Source organism: Amblyomma maculatum, chromosome 11, assembly GCF_055883805.1.
Source record: "Amblyomma maculatum isolate TAMU_Amacu chromosome 11, ASM5588380v1, whole genome shotgun sequence".
In the NCBI taxonomy this organism is placed as follows: Eukaryota; Metazoa; Arthropoda; class Arachnida; order Ixodida; family Ixodidae; genus Amblyomma; species Amblyomma maculatum.
The window spans coordinates 67,494,537-67,510,928 of record NC_139354.1 but is presented as its reverse complement, the minus strand read 5'-3'; the positions used below and the strand labels follow the sequence as shown (position 1 = coordinate 67,510,928).

At 48.3% G+C, this 16,392-nt stretch overlaps 1 protein-coding gene across 1 annotated transcript in view; it reads right to left on the bottom strand.

Moving 5' to 3' along the window:
* Window positions 1-16,392, bottom strand: part of LOC146174032 (uncharacterized) — a 69,938-nt gene that overhangs the window by 14,415 nt on the left and 39,131 nt on the right. The window contains exons 2-4 of the mRNA XM_084583700.1: window positions 12,385-12,560; window positions 5,578-6,954; window positions 3,222-3,356 (exon numbers count right to left, since the gene is read on the bottom strand). Coding sequence (XP_084439826.1) covers window positions 3,222-3,356; window positions 5,578-6,954; window positions 12,385-12,538 — 1,666 coding nt within the window. The 5' untranslated portion in view covers window positions 12,539-12,560. The remainder of the gene's footprint in view (window positions 1-3,221; window positions 3,357-5,577; window positions 6,955-12,384; window positions 12,561-16,392) is intronic.

The following is a 16,392-nucleotide window of genomic DNA, read 5'->3' as shown; positions in this document are numbered from 1 at the left end:
AGACAGGACGGAGCGCAACTTTCAACTGTTTTATTCCGGAAATGTACACGACATTTGATTCCGGAAATGTACGCGACTGATGTGCGCCGGCAGACTTTTCCACACTCACTGATGTGCGCCGGCAGGTGCGAACCTGCCGGCGTACATCAGTGAGTGTGGAAAAGATAATGACCAAAAACAGAAAGCAAAAAAACTGTGTGATGCAACGCTACAAGGCACCGGCATCTTGTGCAGGAGCACTGACACGCTTGCGCGAGAATTGGCTGAGGCCTACCACATTAGAAAAAGCGGAAGTTCATGTATTAGCGCACCATCTGTGACAATGTATGATAAAGAATTTGTTTTTTAGATAAATTAGATAACAGGTGAGTGACCTGTGCCCTTCCTTTGTGCTTTTCCTGGGTATTTGGCTCGCACGTGGTACTGATGATTATGCAATGATAATTTTTTTGGTATAAATGTCGTGTACATTTCCGAAATAAAACAGTTGAAAGTTGCGCTCCGTCCTGTCTCCCTTGTCTTTTTGTGTCGTCTTTTTGTGCGCATAAAACCTATCTGAGAACGACAGAAGCACCTTTTGGAACAAATTTATCTGGGACTTTCGTCTCTTGCCCCCCATCCTGTAAGAGGGATATTGAATTGTTGCTACACTAAGCAACTTCACGATCCCAACACTTCTTGCCAGCGGATAGTTAAGTTCAGTAACGCAGCACTTTTCCTTTTGAACCCTTTTCTGTAAATTCGAACCAACTAGGCTTGCTCTCTACGAAGCTCATGTTGAACTGGAATGGAACGTTTTGATTGCTTGGAAACTTGACATGCAAGGCAAAGGAGCTTGGAAGCCGCCAAGAAGAAAAAAAAAAAAAGAACTTACTTGACGACGGCACTGAGAGCAGCGTTAGAAAGAAAGAGGAGAGAAAACAGATAAAACGCGAAACAGCCATTATAAACGTTAACAAAAGCATGGAAATACAAAATGGAAGCATTTAGAAGGAGTGTATAGACAAGCATTACTGCACTAACTCTTCAAATTATGCTCCGTTAATTACTATTGGAGAGCGCAAAGATAATGGGAACGTAAAGAGGGCATGTTTGATTTTTTTTTCCATGTCCTTCACGTTGGGCGTACTAAACCAACAAATTATTTTTCGAGCAGTGCTCCAGATCAGACCACGAGTGTCTGGTCGGAGAGAGCACCAGCTTTGTTTACTCAGTAAATTGAGAATAATGTGAACAGAAATAAAGACAATATGGCGGATATGTGAATGTGCAAGATTTGGAAGGAATTTTGGGGATAAGTGGCTTGGTTAGAGGCCCATCCTTGAAAGAGGACCACCGGGAGAGTAGAACCAGTAAACTGTAAGGGGCGTTTACTGCTAATCACTAAATGTATATATTTAAACATCCAAATTGCTATTCCTTGCTACTTTCCTATTTTGCGTGGCCACTAAGGCATCATCTGTTTTAAGATCATTTCTATACGCACAACCTCCACGAAAGATGTCAATGAAAAGCTAAAGTGAATCCTGATTCTGATAGTGCCTAATTAACTCTCTAAAAAATTCTCGGGTCATTCAATGCGCGCCCCGCACATTTTGTTTGATCGCGAAAGACGTAAAAACTAACACAGCTCAGACAGTCTGGCGCAATAAACTGCCTGTGCGCAGTGCACATTTAGAATGAGGCTTGTTTGTTTGATGCCTTCCCTTCTGCAGTATCCAATGCCGTGAAAGTTGCGCTAATTAATTTTCTTTCCTTTTGGCTGACTTTTACGGCTCGCTAATGATTTCGCACTTTGCATTTGCTGCGTATAAACTTTGCTGCACTTCGACTGCCTTTATAGCTTGTTGATATTTTCTTATGGGTTTACATTTCGCTTTACATGGCAAGCGCGTTGCATTAGCCAATGACGGCACGATTGCTTTCGGCATCACTTTACCTTCCTCCGAACTCTCCGCCCGCTAGGAGGCGTTGCTGAACGCTTATGTCAGTGACTCTTTGCCTGTGCCAATTAATGCCGATATTCCCCTCCCACACATCGGCGCAAGTGGGGGCGTTGTCCTGCCTTCCGGTTGCTGCAGACGAGAAGGGCTTCATTACGTGACCGCGCAGGACACAGGCCGCCATTTTCACCTTCACTCGTACTGCTTACACATTAAAAGGATGCGCTAATGACGATGCCCTGGGGCTTAAGTGAACTATTCGTAAGCCACGACGACCGATTGGCCACCATACATGCTGGGTTCTCACGATGATTTAACGGGCAGTTTTTACTGTTAACTAAAAAAAAAACATTAGCTGGGGTTTAGCTTTAGTTAAACCGGTAGATTGCGTAAGCAATACTGCACGGCTACGCTCAGATTCTAGCCAAGTGTGGTGCGATATGTTTAGGCTGCGGCGCGGCGTGGCTACCGACGGCTTGAAGAGGGGCGCTATCTGCGGTCGCTCTAAAGGTCAAACGCGGCTACCGGCCGGGTTTACGCGACGGGCTGAAACCTGGCGTATTATTGCTTACGCAATAGAAGTGGAACCAGACAGACGAGTACCAGTGTAAATTTTACCACCAGCTCTTTTGGAATAGAGTCACGGATTACGTCAATGGTCGCGAGTAGGGCTTGGAATAACGAAACGGTTTAGAAGAGCTCGAACAGACGCCGTTTGAGCTTTGGGTGAGGCGCACTGACTGTGGTCTAAACGCGGGACGCTATCTTCTGCAAATAAGTATGTGATATAAATCCTCTTTGGGACACTGAGCTGATCAGCTAGTGGTACTGCATGCATGATCAGAGCCCAGAGCTCAGGACATGCACATGAAGAAGCAAACTAGAGGTGAGCTGTGTCAGTCGAAATTTTATTTAGGCTGGAAAGGGCATGCAAAGTGTAAGAAAATGATGTAGGCAATAGGGAACAGAACGGGAAATACTGTGCTGTAGATAGATTTTGCTTTAGTTGTGACGAAATAAAAATTAGGCATTCAAACTTGGAAAGCTTTAGAAGCTAAAAAGTTTAGGAGTCGTCCCGCGAAAAAAAAAAATGCCAAAGGAAAGAGAAGAGAGAGAGAGAAAAAAAGAAACGTGACTAAAAAAAGGAAGGCTAAATGAAGAGGAAACAAAAGGGAAAAAAACACTACGCATTAAGTAATATTTGTCTTTCAGAACTGACAAACAGCCCACTCCGCAGACCAGTTATAGGCGGCACCGTTGAGGCCGTCAGCAGCTCACCTTTCTTGCAGTTCCTAGTGAGTTCCTTGGTGGGCTCGCACTTTCCGCTGCCACGCTTGAGGATGAGCTTCCGCTTCTGCGTGTTGGTGGAGTGGTCGCACTCCTCCCACGGTTCCTTCTTGTAGCGGCACTCCTCTGCGCTCACCGCAAAAGTAACCAGTCAGACAACGTGCGATCAAGACGCGCGAATCTAACCTAACCTAACCTAACCTAACCTAACCTAACCTAACCTAACCTAACCTAACCTAACCTAACCTAACCTAGCAGTTGTATTGCCTCCCCTTTTGGTAGGAGCTGGTGTGGCAGCTGTACGAGAACCCAAAAACTAACAAACCTGACTACCCAATGGCTCACATAACTGGACTGGTTACATAACCGGACAGTCCACATAACCAGAAGAGCCACATAACCAGTCGGACGGGTTCCATAACCGGACGTGCACAACTGCATATGCTTACTACGGAAGATTATTTATTTCTGGATTCAAAATACCTTACAGGCCCAAATTCGGAGCATAGAGTAAGGGGGGTAACAACTGCGAACGTATTTAGAGTGGAATTAAACATGAAAATTAGGCACCAACGAAACGTAGAGACAGTAATAGTTAACAGCTCAATACCGATCTAAAAATACAGTTCATAACATGAAAACTTGACAAGCGAAAATACAGCGCAGGAATGTAGGAGTAACAATGAGACAAATTTCCAACAAAAAGTAGCCATACTGATCGTTGAATCAGACCACCTGCCTCAATAATGATGAAAGTGGCAGCACCAAATGCAGATGACAGTCCGGAGAACAACATGACAAGTGGAAAGGGCAACACCGGAGCTACAGTATGTATTAGACCAACGTGCATCCTACTGGTTGGCTGTTGGAACAACCCTTTACGTTCGGATCGAGCTTGGTCAGCACGTGATATCCTAACGTAGTTAGTACTCAAAGTAATAAAACAACTCCGCATTTAAAATAATTATTAATAAATCAAATACAGAACGTTGATACGGACTCGGAGACCTTGGACACCGCGTTTCACGAAGGCTCGAGAGAATTCCCTGTTGGATATTTTTATACATGGTACGTTTGAAATGTAAGTGGAATAATTGCCGAATAGAATGTTGGTTCATAGTGTTGAATACAACTTGCGATGCACGCGCAACAAAAAGATGCGTAGCTTAAAGACGGCACTGATTTTCAAATCGAGCAATTCGCGCGTCGGCACAAAAAGATTGCTAGTTGGGTAGCACATGTTATATGATTTCTGATGGAGCGGCATCTATTTGTGTTGTATTCATTCGTGCGGGGAAGCTATTGGGCTAGTTATTGAAGACCTCTAAACGCTTTTCATTGCATGTCTAGTAACATTAGGAAACGCTCGAAGCATCACAAAAGTCAGCGTGAAAGCATACACATGAAAGAGCGCACACAATTACTGCTGTCTTGCTCTAATAAATTTCAGTTAGGCGACTGTCAGCGGTTTCTGGCACCGTCTCAGTAAAAATGTCCCCTGAGTAAAAACGTCCTTCAATCCTGCCATAGCGTCTGTGCACAGCACGGGTAAAATATGATAAACGCCATCAACGCTTTTAGTAACGACGCAGGGGAGCAGCAGGTACTTTTCGGAGTTATGGGCCATAAACCTTTTTTGCGGCTGTGCTTTGATGAATATAGTGCCTGCTTTTATAGACTAAATTATAGTTTGTCTCTTGAAAGAACGCCTTTGAAAGAGCTGCCGAATACCAAGCGCGAGTGCATAGCGGAGGTTTTAAACGTTTTTCTTGTTTGCCGTCATATGACGCGTTTCTGACATCGGTTCATGAACGTAGACTGAAGGAATTGCGATGAGCTCTAGTACTATACATAAAAGGAAATAAAAATGCGCTCCACAGGAAAGTAGATAGGTACTTAGCTGGCTGCTACATTAAAACAGTCGGCATGAGGATTTCAGGCGCTGGAGAGGATCCATATCCAAAGACGTGGAGAAAGGCTTTTAAATCTTCTTCAAACAATTTAAGAAAGACAACTTTCCTTAGTTCGGTTATTAGATACTCGCGACTGAAATTTGTTATCTCTTTAACGTTATATCTGAGGCAGGTTTCGAAACATTAATTAATGTTTTCCTATCCTGGCTCGTCTCGTTTCAGCTATTCATTAATAGGTCATCAAAATAATGAATGGTTGCACATGCTAATTTCCTATGAATGCAGGGCTGTGACGTTTTTTTTCCTACTCCAGCCCACACATCCGCATCGATCGTAATTCGTTAACCATTCAGCAGAACTGGCGCAAGAAAACAGTGACGTGTTGCGTCAAAACCCATAAAAGAATACAAAAACGAGCGATTTTTCGCCTTTACCTATATAAGTGACGTTTTCGGGGGCACCATCGATAAAAGAAGCAGTTCCGTTGACGGAAGTAGTGTTGCGATAGCGGCCGTAAGAGGAGCCATAGTACCGTCGCCCACCGTAGCCGTAACCGCCGTAACCGCCGTAACCGCCGTAACCGCCGTAACCGCCGTAACCTCCGTAGCCGCCGTAGCCGCCGTAGCCGTAGTAACTCGAACCATAGTAGCCCCCAAAAAACTTGGGCTTCCATCTTTTCCTGCGATGGCGCAGCGTCTTGTACAGTAGCGCTGCACCGAGTACTTTGGCGATGTCTTTTTGCTTGATGCCTTTCTTTTTGAGACCTTTCTCAACGCCGTACATTGTGGCCACAGGCACTCCACCATAGAAGGGGTGAGTTGGTGCGAACACGTGACCCGGACGCTTACTGCTTCCGAAACCACCACCACCACTACTGCCCAGAAGCTGCCCGAGAAGGCCACTGGGTTTCTTGGGCACTGAAGGGTTGTAGACACTAGAGGGATAACTACCGGGGTAGCCGCCTGGGTAGTGACCTCCTGGGTAGCCGCCGGCACCAGGGTAATGGCCTCCTGGATAGCCCCCCGCTCCGGGGTAATGACCACCTGGATAGCCGCCGCCTCCTCCTGGATAGCGACCTCCAGGGTAACCCTGTCCTGAACTTGGATATTGCCCGGATGGATAACTTGGCCTCCCCTGCCCTGGATATTGACCACCGGGAGGATAAGGGTAGCCTGGCTGTCCTGCGCCGGGGGCCGGATACCGTCCTCCGGGATATGCTGGCTGACCTCCTGGATAACCCGGTTGGCCGTGTCCTGGATACTGACCGCCACCGGGTTGGCCAGGATAGCTTCCAGGCGGATAACCTGGCGCTGACGGTCTTCCGCCAGGATATGCGGGCTCCGCAGGAGGAGCGCTAGGAGACACAGGTTTGAATCCTGGAGGGTGCTGGCCTCCGCTTGGGTTCTGAACAGGATGGGACTGTCCCGGAACTACTCTTCCTGGCTCCATTGGTGGTGCACTTGGCGTCTGTGGTCGGCTGCCAGGCGGGTGTGGGTATGAACCACCTTGTCCTGGATAAGAGGGTGCGCTCGGAGGTTGCCTTGGAGGAGGCATTGTGGGATAAGGAGCAGGTCTTGGAGGTGGCATCGTGGGGTAAGGAGCTGGCCTAGAAGTAGGGCCAGGCGACGGCTTTCTCGTGACATACACAGGTCCCGGAGGCTTAGGTTTCGATGGCTTCCTACCTCCTGGTCTCTTGAACAGTGATGAAAGCCCCCCGTGCGATGAGCTGGAAGAGCTAGAAGATGAACTTGAGGAGCTTGATGAGCTTCCAGATGATCTAGAGCCTCCAGACGACCTTGAGGAGCTTGAACCTTAAAATAGGGTAAGGAAAAAATGAAACTTGTACAGCGCAACACGTGCTACTTCACTCGTTGAAAGCAGACAGGGCCTTGAAGCACTGAAGCTAAAGGACGCTGTGTGATAGTGGAGATATGCAGTGTCGCAGAAAACTTCGCACAGCATCATAATGCACACGTCACTCCGATGGCAAAAGCGTAAAGCGCTGAGTCTCTAATGTTCGAAGAGGTTCGTTGAAAGAGGTAAAGCAAGTGCGAACATTCTGTAGAGGTCGCAGGTAGCGAAGTGACCGAACGTTGAGAAAGGTCAAAAGCCATGAAGCAAACAAGTTTGTGTCCTTTGTTTTCGTCTGATTCTTTGCGGTGTCCAGGTGTTGCATGGTTGGTTTAAAGCTCCTAGGCACTGAAGCGGTGGTGCGGTACCGAGGCGAGACGAGCGCGTCGCAAAAGCACTTGTGTCGCAAAGAAAGAGCAGTAGTTCAGTCTATGTTTCCAAAAGACGTTCATGTGCTGTCAAAAATAATGAACAAGCCAGCAATACAGAAAGAGTTTTTGGAGAGGCACGGAGAAGAGGCGTCGTAGCATGATCTGCTCATTGCGAGCTCGGGAGGAGTATTGGAAGGCAGGTGCTTAAGCGAGCAATTTCGCTGGACTGGCACTTAGCGTCGAAGATGTACAATATGGTGTTCATGAAATGAAACTTCGTTTTCGTAAGATCCCGGCACGTTTTTGCAGAAGCCGTAACCGCAGCGCATAAAGTAAGCGACAGAAAGTGCACAAGCTAAGCAATGGGCAGAGTACATGGCAGGCTCGTTTCGTGCTTGTAAAACATCACAGAGCAAGCTTCTCTGTAATCTCTTTTTACGCCGCACACTGACACTTCTGTCACTGAAAAGCAGAGAAGCCAAGTTGTCCCGATATGTTATTTATAAGCTTCTTACTGCCTCCAAGGCCGCTGCTTCCTCTTGGGACTTCAACTATTCTGGCACTGGAATAGTCCCCCAGATGGGTTCCTGGAGTATGCCTCCGAGGGGAGCCTACTGAACTCGGGTAGTGACCTCCGGGGGAGTTCCGTCCTGAAATTTGATGCTGTACCGAAGGATAGCCCGGCCTTCCCCGTGCGGAATGCTGGCCGCCAGAAAGATCAGGATAACCGGACTGCCGCGAAGCTGGTGTTGGATAGAGTCCTGCAGGGTACCCTGGTTGAAAATTCTGAGAGGCTGGAGATTGACTTCCCGGGTAGCTCGGATGACCATGTCCGGTGCCCGCGGACAGCCCTGGTAAAGAACCGGTTTGGACGCGCCCAGGATACTGGCTACGAGGAGAAGACGGGAGACCATGACCGATGTGCTGATCACTGGAAAAACTGGGACTGCTTCCGGGTTGATAACCTAGTGCAGACATTCTACCTCCTGGATAACTACTCTCTGCAGGAGGAGCACTAGGAGGCACTGGCACAAATCCTGGAGGGTGTAGAGCACCACTTGCCGGCAGCGTCGGTTTGGTCGCCTCAGGACCCATTTTTCTGGGCTCCATTGGTGGCGCACTCGGCAATGGCGGCCGGTAGCCGGGCACTTGGGGATAGGACACTCCACGTGGTGGATAAGCAGGAGCACTTGGAAGACCGGGTCTGCCTGAGTGTCCTGGATATAAGGAAGAACCTGGAGGTGCTGGCCTAGGAGGTGGCATAGTTGGGTATGGTGCAGGTCTTCTCGTGCTAAATGCAGAACCCAGAGGATTAGGCGCTTGCGGTTTGTTCCCGCTATTTGGTACCAAGGACCTTACGCCAGGATATCCAGGGGCTATGGGAGGAACACTAGGAAGCAATGGCTTAAATCCTGGAGGGTACTGAACGCCAGCCGCAGGCTGCATTGGTCTTGTCTGCCGCAATCCAGCGTTTACTGGCCCCATCTGTGGTGCAGTGGGGGTCTGTGGTCGATAACCTGGTAACTGAGGGTACAAGCCCCTCTGCCCCGGGTACGAGGGTGCGCTAGGAGGCACGAGCCTTCCCTGTTGTCTCGGATATGAAGGGGCACTCGGAGTAACGTGTCTGAACGGCGGCATCGTTGGGTATGGTGCCGGCCTTCTAGTGTTGTAGACAGGTCTTGAAGGGTTGGGATTTGACGGTTTCTGGCTCCCTCCTCCTCTCCTCAACACTGACGGAAGCCAACTGGATGACGAGCCCGAAGACGATCTTGAAGAGCTTTTGGAGGAGGTAGATGAGCTTGCAGAAGATCTAGACGAGGTGCTTGAACCTTGAAGCAGGTTGGCAAAAAGAGAAATTTGGGATTCTTTACAAGTGCGCTAGTCTGCGCGCTGAAGTTGTTGTCGAAGTGTGAAAGCTGGGCAAGGTCTTGCGATAGTGAGGAGAATGCTCGACGTACGTGTGCTTAAATGATGCGCATCAACATGCCAGCGAAAGCGGAAGGCGCTGAGATTCTTGCGCATGTAACCCGAAGAAAGAGTAGGCAAGAACAAGCGACGAAGCTTCTCAGAGCTTTCAAGCTTTCACGCGGATATAATTGCGACAGACTCAAGCGAAGATGCTCACAAGCGTTTGCTTACCAGACAGCTTAGTAGTTAATCGATAATTGAGGCGGCCTCCTCGGCTGTGACCGCTGATAGTAAATTGTAATGCAGGACAGCTCAGTTGCAGGAGCGAGCGCGTCCTTGTGTCGTCAGAAATATTCTAAAGCTATATAGAAGCGAATCAACAGTATTGCTGGCAATAAAAGGAACGAAGTGCACGGCACAGACTACAGACTACACAGCGAAGGCATGAAAACCTTATCATAGGTGTGCCGTGCAGTACATCCTTTAGTCCGACAAGAATGTTTTTTTGGCAGCTCCTCAAAGTTATTGTACACGTTTGCAGGTAAGGTGGGGCACCTAACAATAATAGTTAATAGTAATAGTAATAGTTAATAGTAAGGCTGCAGTTCGCATAATCATCAGTAATACCTAAATCTCCGGATAATGTTTTGCCCAGTTATTTTAAGCATCATTTATGCCTTGTAAGATTCCACCATGTTTGCTGTGGATTCGAGCAGCATCTGTTCATTTCAAGCATTTGCTTATCATTTTCTTTATCGAGCGGATGATCCAAGTCGTAAGAGCAGGGCAAGCAGGAATGGCTCATCTGCGTCCTAGAGCTTAAAGAAAGAAGAGAAATGAATGTGTTAAAATTGAACTTTACTTCCCCCCAGGAGAAATCGTCGAATGCGCAAGATGCCGCCTTTCACATTGCATAGGACCGCACAGAAACATTTTTTTTCTTTGTGCACCGACAGATGAGTTCTCTAAGACACACAAAATGTTTTTGCAGTTGGTTCAGTTGAGCGTGGCTGTTGGGGGAGATGCATTTGTCGGAGTCTTTTGGTGCACCCCAAGCAACTTGGCGTTGAGCGCCCAGAAATTTTAGCAGCGCACAAGCGAGAGAACATGGCACAAGCTAATCGGTTTGCTCATTGCAGTGGACATATTGCACTTTCGCTTCCTAAGGCAAGATCAGTAATAGTCAAAATAAAAGCCCTTGTTTCTATGCATTGTTTTACGTCTTTCGTTTGTACTGATTCTAGAATGAGAGCAGGCATACTCGCGAACAACTTTCTGCGGCTCTGCAGCGCAAGTGAGGCCGGAAAAGGCACGAAGTGTTTTGCCCCCCTGGTGCGGAAATTAAATAGTTTGCTGCTTGTGAGAGGTGTTGGAGGGTGTAGGGAGAGACAGTGCGGGGTTGCTAGTGGGAAGGGGACAAATGCCCGTTTTCCGCCATTTTGTGCCTAGTCTCTGCATCAAAGCCACAGAAAGCTGCCCGCAAGTATAAGTATACGAAAGGCGGCGGGGTGTAGAAGTGGCTCGAGCCTGAATAACAATAACGATTCTATTCTGGTACCGTTCCATTTTTGTTCTTGCCTATCGGGAAATTTTTTAGCAAGACACAGCATTCTCCTGCTGTTGTCGGCATTTGCCAGAGTGCGTGAGTGGCAGTAACAGAATATATATTCAACATAAGGGAATCATTGTACTATATGGGCTCGGAATCAAACTGTAGGCAGCGCAGTCTTTAACGCTTGGTCACGAGCACTTCACGCAGGGTGATCCGCGAAAAACGGCCCGATGAACGATTTGGCTTTATAGCCACCTTGCTGCAGAAATATACCTTAATGCTACCAGCTAGCAGCCAGCGAAGAGGTTGTGACGTCACAGTCAATTAAGGGCAAGTTTGTCCCATCGTTTCCCTCTGAAAGAAGCCAGTCTGTCCACACATACACAATTTGTAGGCAGCAAGTATCAAAGTAGCCTTCTCGGGCCACGTGTGACTTATCAGTCCATCTGTGCAATTACGCCCCATCTAAAGCTATAAACCTCAGATGGAGGTACAAGACATGTTCTCGCCTCTGTAGTCCTTTCTGTAGCATTGTAGTGTCTCAGTACAATGCGAAAAAAGGTAGAGTTATGGCCTAAAGCACTTCTGAATATGATTTCGGCTCCAGGTAACCCTTTTTCATCCTAATTATTCGCGCTAAGATATTCTGCAACATAAAGCTCTCAGTACGGTATGGAGTTTACCAAAGAAGTTCCAAAATTTTCGCCCCACCGCTAGGCCAATAACTGATGCTTGTATCAGCGTCGATGTAAAACGTCGTACCTAAACTTGTGGCAGCACCCGCCCTAAGGCCCGCCTGAATCTTGACCGCACCAAGTACACTGCTCATAAAGCCGTTAACTTTGCCCTTGTGTTCTTGGGCGCGTATCTGTAATGACAAGAGGCGTTAGACAAAGTTTTCTCATGCTTCGCAGTGCCATTTTCATCAGTAACCGGTTACTCTGCATTACTCTTGAGTGCCATCTTTATTCTCGTCCTTCGCGCTGTTTCATCCAACCTATGTGAGTTTCTCTCCTGATGATCGGCTTTGACTGTGACGTCATAACACCAGACTATTTCCCTTTGACCGTTTGTTTCTGTGCCGCCACTCAGCTAGACTTTTCTCTGTGATGTCATAACCTCAAGGTACTGTTGAGTTCAGTCATTCTTTTTAGAGAATCAGCCTCTGGCTTATGAAGTCATAAGGTCAAGCAAACCCGCAGTTTTAATAATGGGTCTATCTGCCTGTACGTATGCCTTCATTGCGAGAGGTGGGTTGGCTGTAAATATTTTGAATCTTATAAGCATTCAGCTCAAACTGACAAATGCACATTTTCTCTTTCACTGTGCTCATCATTAGGTACTGGCTTGCTTACACAGTATGCTTCAGAAGTGACTCCTCGAGTGGCTCAGGTTATAAATACTTCTCCTTCGACCTTTTTAGAGTAAGTGAAAAGTCGCGTACTGCTCCTTTTCAACGCCCTGCCCTTCGTTGTCTTCCAAGATATCCGGTAACGTGGTTGTATTGACACCATACTGTTTAGCTTTTATAAAGGACAGGCGGCTCCTACTGCACCTACCTCTGCCCCCGGAGGAGCCGCCTCTCCTGGCGCCGCGCGGAAAGCGGTAGACCACCTCGTGGTCGGACTCGGCGAAAATGTCCGCGTCCCGGTTGGCGCTCACCACTGCCACGACGAGCACGGCCAGCGCCGCCAGCAGCACGGCTCGGCACATCACGCCTGCTGGGCTGCTGCTACTACTTCGCAGGGTCCAGAGAACAGCACCGGAAAGAAGAAGACGAAGAGATCGATGAGTGTTACCCTTAGGCCCTGCTGACGGTAAATCGAGTAGGCTACTGCAGATGAGACTACTGTAGTCAGTGCACATCGCACCAAAGAGACACTCTGACACAACACGTGTAAGCACTCACAGGTACAACCTTGGTCAGAACTCTTCAGGACGCATGGTTCGTTCTTCAGCCGTCTAGTGAAAGCACTTCTGTAACCTCTCAGTGGACCACACTATTGCACAGCATGGATATATACCCTTCCCTCTCTCTAATTTGCCATCGCCTCCTTCGACGTTCCGGACATCCCGCCTGCCCCGACTGTGGAGGCTAACGCCCACAGCGACGCCAACAGGGAAAGCTTGCCTTTCAACTCTATCTACATCGTTTCCGTCTCTCCAGTCTCCTCTCCCGCTGCTGCAATTCTTACAAGGAGTGCATATCTGCCACGTGTCTTCGCGCACAGCAAAACTACCATAGAAGCATTGCTCGGTCACGTTTGTCCAGATAGATAGTCGTGGAGGTCCCAACCACCAGCGGCATTATGTACAAATGAAAAAGACCTGAAGACAGGACCCTTTAAATTTAGCCTTTTTCTCTCTAGATTTTGTGAAGCTATTTACTTATGGGAGGTGAAGACAGCCTTATTGAGTGTCCTTCAAGACCATTTGGTATTTAGGACTACCGTAAATGATCCACTAGAAAGGTCGAAGCGTGCAATATGTGACGATTTTTGGCCGATACCATACGTTTTAGGAAGTAGCAAAAGATCTCGGCACTCTGGACAGTAAGATTAAACGCTTCATTGCATCCAACACAAAATCTGTAATTCATTGATATTTAGGAACGTTGGGGATGTTAGGGCGAGAGTTACAACAGAATCCGAGCGGTGCCATGAGTGTCCCGCGGGAGGGCAGATATATTGCGACGGCTAATTTTGGTTACCAATTTTGATAATTTATTGCAACGTGTTAATTTGGAGATTATACGTAGAAATAATCTCGCAGATGTATGAGGTAGGCCGACGCAGAGCCGAGGAATCGTATTGGCAACTTTAGTTTTCGGTCCTTTCAGCTACGAATCCTAATACTCAAGCATAACCTATCGTCAGTGTTTCGATAGTGGCGCCGCCCATGGGCTTTCCAGCCAACTGTTCTTTGCGGCCAAGCTGCGCCGCTTTCTTCAATACTATACTTAGCGCACGCAAATTTATTTTCGGACACAAGCCCAATGAACCCCCCCCCTCCCCCCCTCCTGATCACACGTGCCGGCGCCCACAGAAGAACGCCATAAGAAGAGTGGCCGCAAGTGGGTCTGGCCAGCTTGAAATGAGTCGGACCGCCATCCCTCTCGCTCAGCTCGTGGTCGCCCACTTGGAGGGTTAGGAGATAAAAATTGAAGGCAAGTAAACAACTTTAATGAGAGCGTTGCCTTTGACATCAGCAAGTTCAAGGCCATATGTCGGCGACGTCGTACAAACCACGTGTCCACAAGACAGAGCGTGTGGTGCTAGGCAGCCACTTCGTTCTCACATCCGCGACAGCAGTAAATATCTCCGCTGACGTGTAAAAAAAAAAATACGCGCATGCGCACGCGAATACGTAGGACGCCGGCACACGTTTAGGCCACGGGAGCGAAGCCCAACACTCTGCCCTCTCCTCTTTTCGCGACATGCGATAGCGCGGTGACCGCATCAGCTCTGTACAGAAGCTGTAGGGGTTAGACCAGAAAGCGCGCGCTAATTGCTTCCTCCGAAGAAACTGCGCGGGAACCGACGCTGTGGTGCAAGGCTGCCGCCGTTATTAGGAGACGGACGCGAACGCTATCTCGGAGGGCGAGAGCGGGAAGTAAGAGCAGAGGAGCGGACAGGAAAAAGAAAACAATAACAAAGTTGTGGCCATGAAGCAAGGGGGAACTAGATGACGCCGTATCTCGGAGCGTCCGACGACTTCGCACACGCGCGTATGTGTATATTCGGGCGCGAAAAGAGCGCCACACATTGCGACCGACCCGCTCGCTGCGAGCGAGCAACAGACGCAGTGGCGGTACTTACATTCGAGCGGAAATGTCAAATTGGACCCCATTACGCAAAATGGTCGCCATCTTCTTCCCCCTCCCTCCGGCTTCCTTTTCACCTACCCGCGATACATTAGTGGTGCTGGAAACCAAGGGATACCAACTCGTTTCGTTCATGCCCCAGTCTCTCTTTGTGTGTAGTAGGAAGTGGTTCTGGCCGTTGTGGCGCATCTAGTGGGCGTGTGAAGAGCTTCAACGCTTATTCAGCGCTAGCCATGGTACATCGTTCAAGCGACGGCTGTACCCTGCCAGTACTGCCTGCTGCGTGGGTGTGTGTTTGCGGGAGGGGCTTTGCTTTTAGTATATTGCATGCAAAAGGTCTCGCAGAGTCACGTGATGCGCGCTTGGCGCGTGCGCTGTCCCTTGGTCAGGATGAGTCCCTGGCGCTGCGTCGGCAGACGCTGTTTTCGCGTGTTCACGATTGCAGGGCTCTCCCTGTTGAACTGACAGTGCAAGGCGACTCTGCATTGTCCTCACGCGACTTCAGGGGTAGGAGGGTGGCTTATCTGCTGTGTGAACTCAATGATAGAGTGACTAAGAGAGATCACGTGCTTTTCATTTGGTAGCCTCGGAAACCAACGCTGCCTGTCTAAGTTCATATAGCTGAGTACACTGATGTCAATGCTTCGGGATCGATTCCTTCCTTGTGTTCAGTTAGGCTCAGACAACGAGAGAGACGTAGTGACAGGAGGAAATTCTGCAGAAACAAACTGCCATTGACGCGTGCCCATTCTTTGGAACCACTATGCCTCCGATCCCTAGCTGAGCGCCCAAACCAATACTCCACGCTGGTTGCGTCAGAAACAAATCGTAGTTCTTGTCTAGCGTGAGGATGATAGTAGCGAGGGTAATGACGATGCAGTTAGTGAAAACAGTCCTGTAAACTGGCTGCCGTAATTTCCTTAAGCGCAGACCTGTAACTTTTCCGCACAGATTGTCACTAGATACTTTTGGTGATGACAGGTGTAACATTAGAGAACTTAGAATAGGGGGACCCAGTCGTTTGCGGGGATATGGTAGTAGCGGGGCCATAATGCGCGTGCGCGGAGGGCTGCAATGAATAGCCGAGGGGTGTGGCACTCTGGGCATGCGCAGTCGTGCCCCACTATTACCATATTCCCCCAACCGATAGGGTCCCCTTATTCTAAATCTTCCTATTAAGGGATATATAGCAAGGAGAGAGGGTCACAGAGAAAGCGTCTCATTCTGTCAAAATGAAGAAATGGACATTGATAGGGCATGTAATACTAAGGAAAGGTAATCGATGGTCACTAACGATAAATGACTGGTTTGCACAGAAGCAAACCCAGCAGGAGCGGGAGAAAATTAGGTGGGCAGATGAGATCACGAATTTCGCGAAGATTATGAGGGTGCAGCTCCCACAGGACTGAATTAATTGGAGGCATACTGAAGAGGCTCTTACTCTGCAGTGTGTGCAGCCAGGTGGATGATAATAACTATAATGTCATGTGGGAGTTTAGTTCTGTACGTATGCTGTCTTCTTCAAGTATGAAATACTCTCACAGCTCCAATCAGCTACAAATTCAGGTAAATATTCGTCCGCAAACAGCGGCTTACCTGACTCCGAGCACGAAGCCAGCCCGAAAACGAACTTTTATTAAAAGTTCCGCAACTCTCGAGGGCAGCGAAAACCGACTAGCCAAGACACGTATGGCGAAGTAATATTAAACACTCGAACATTTCGCGCCAGAAAAAAAAAAAAAAA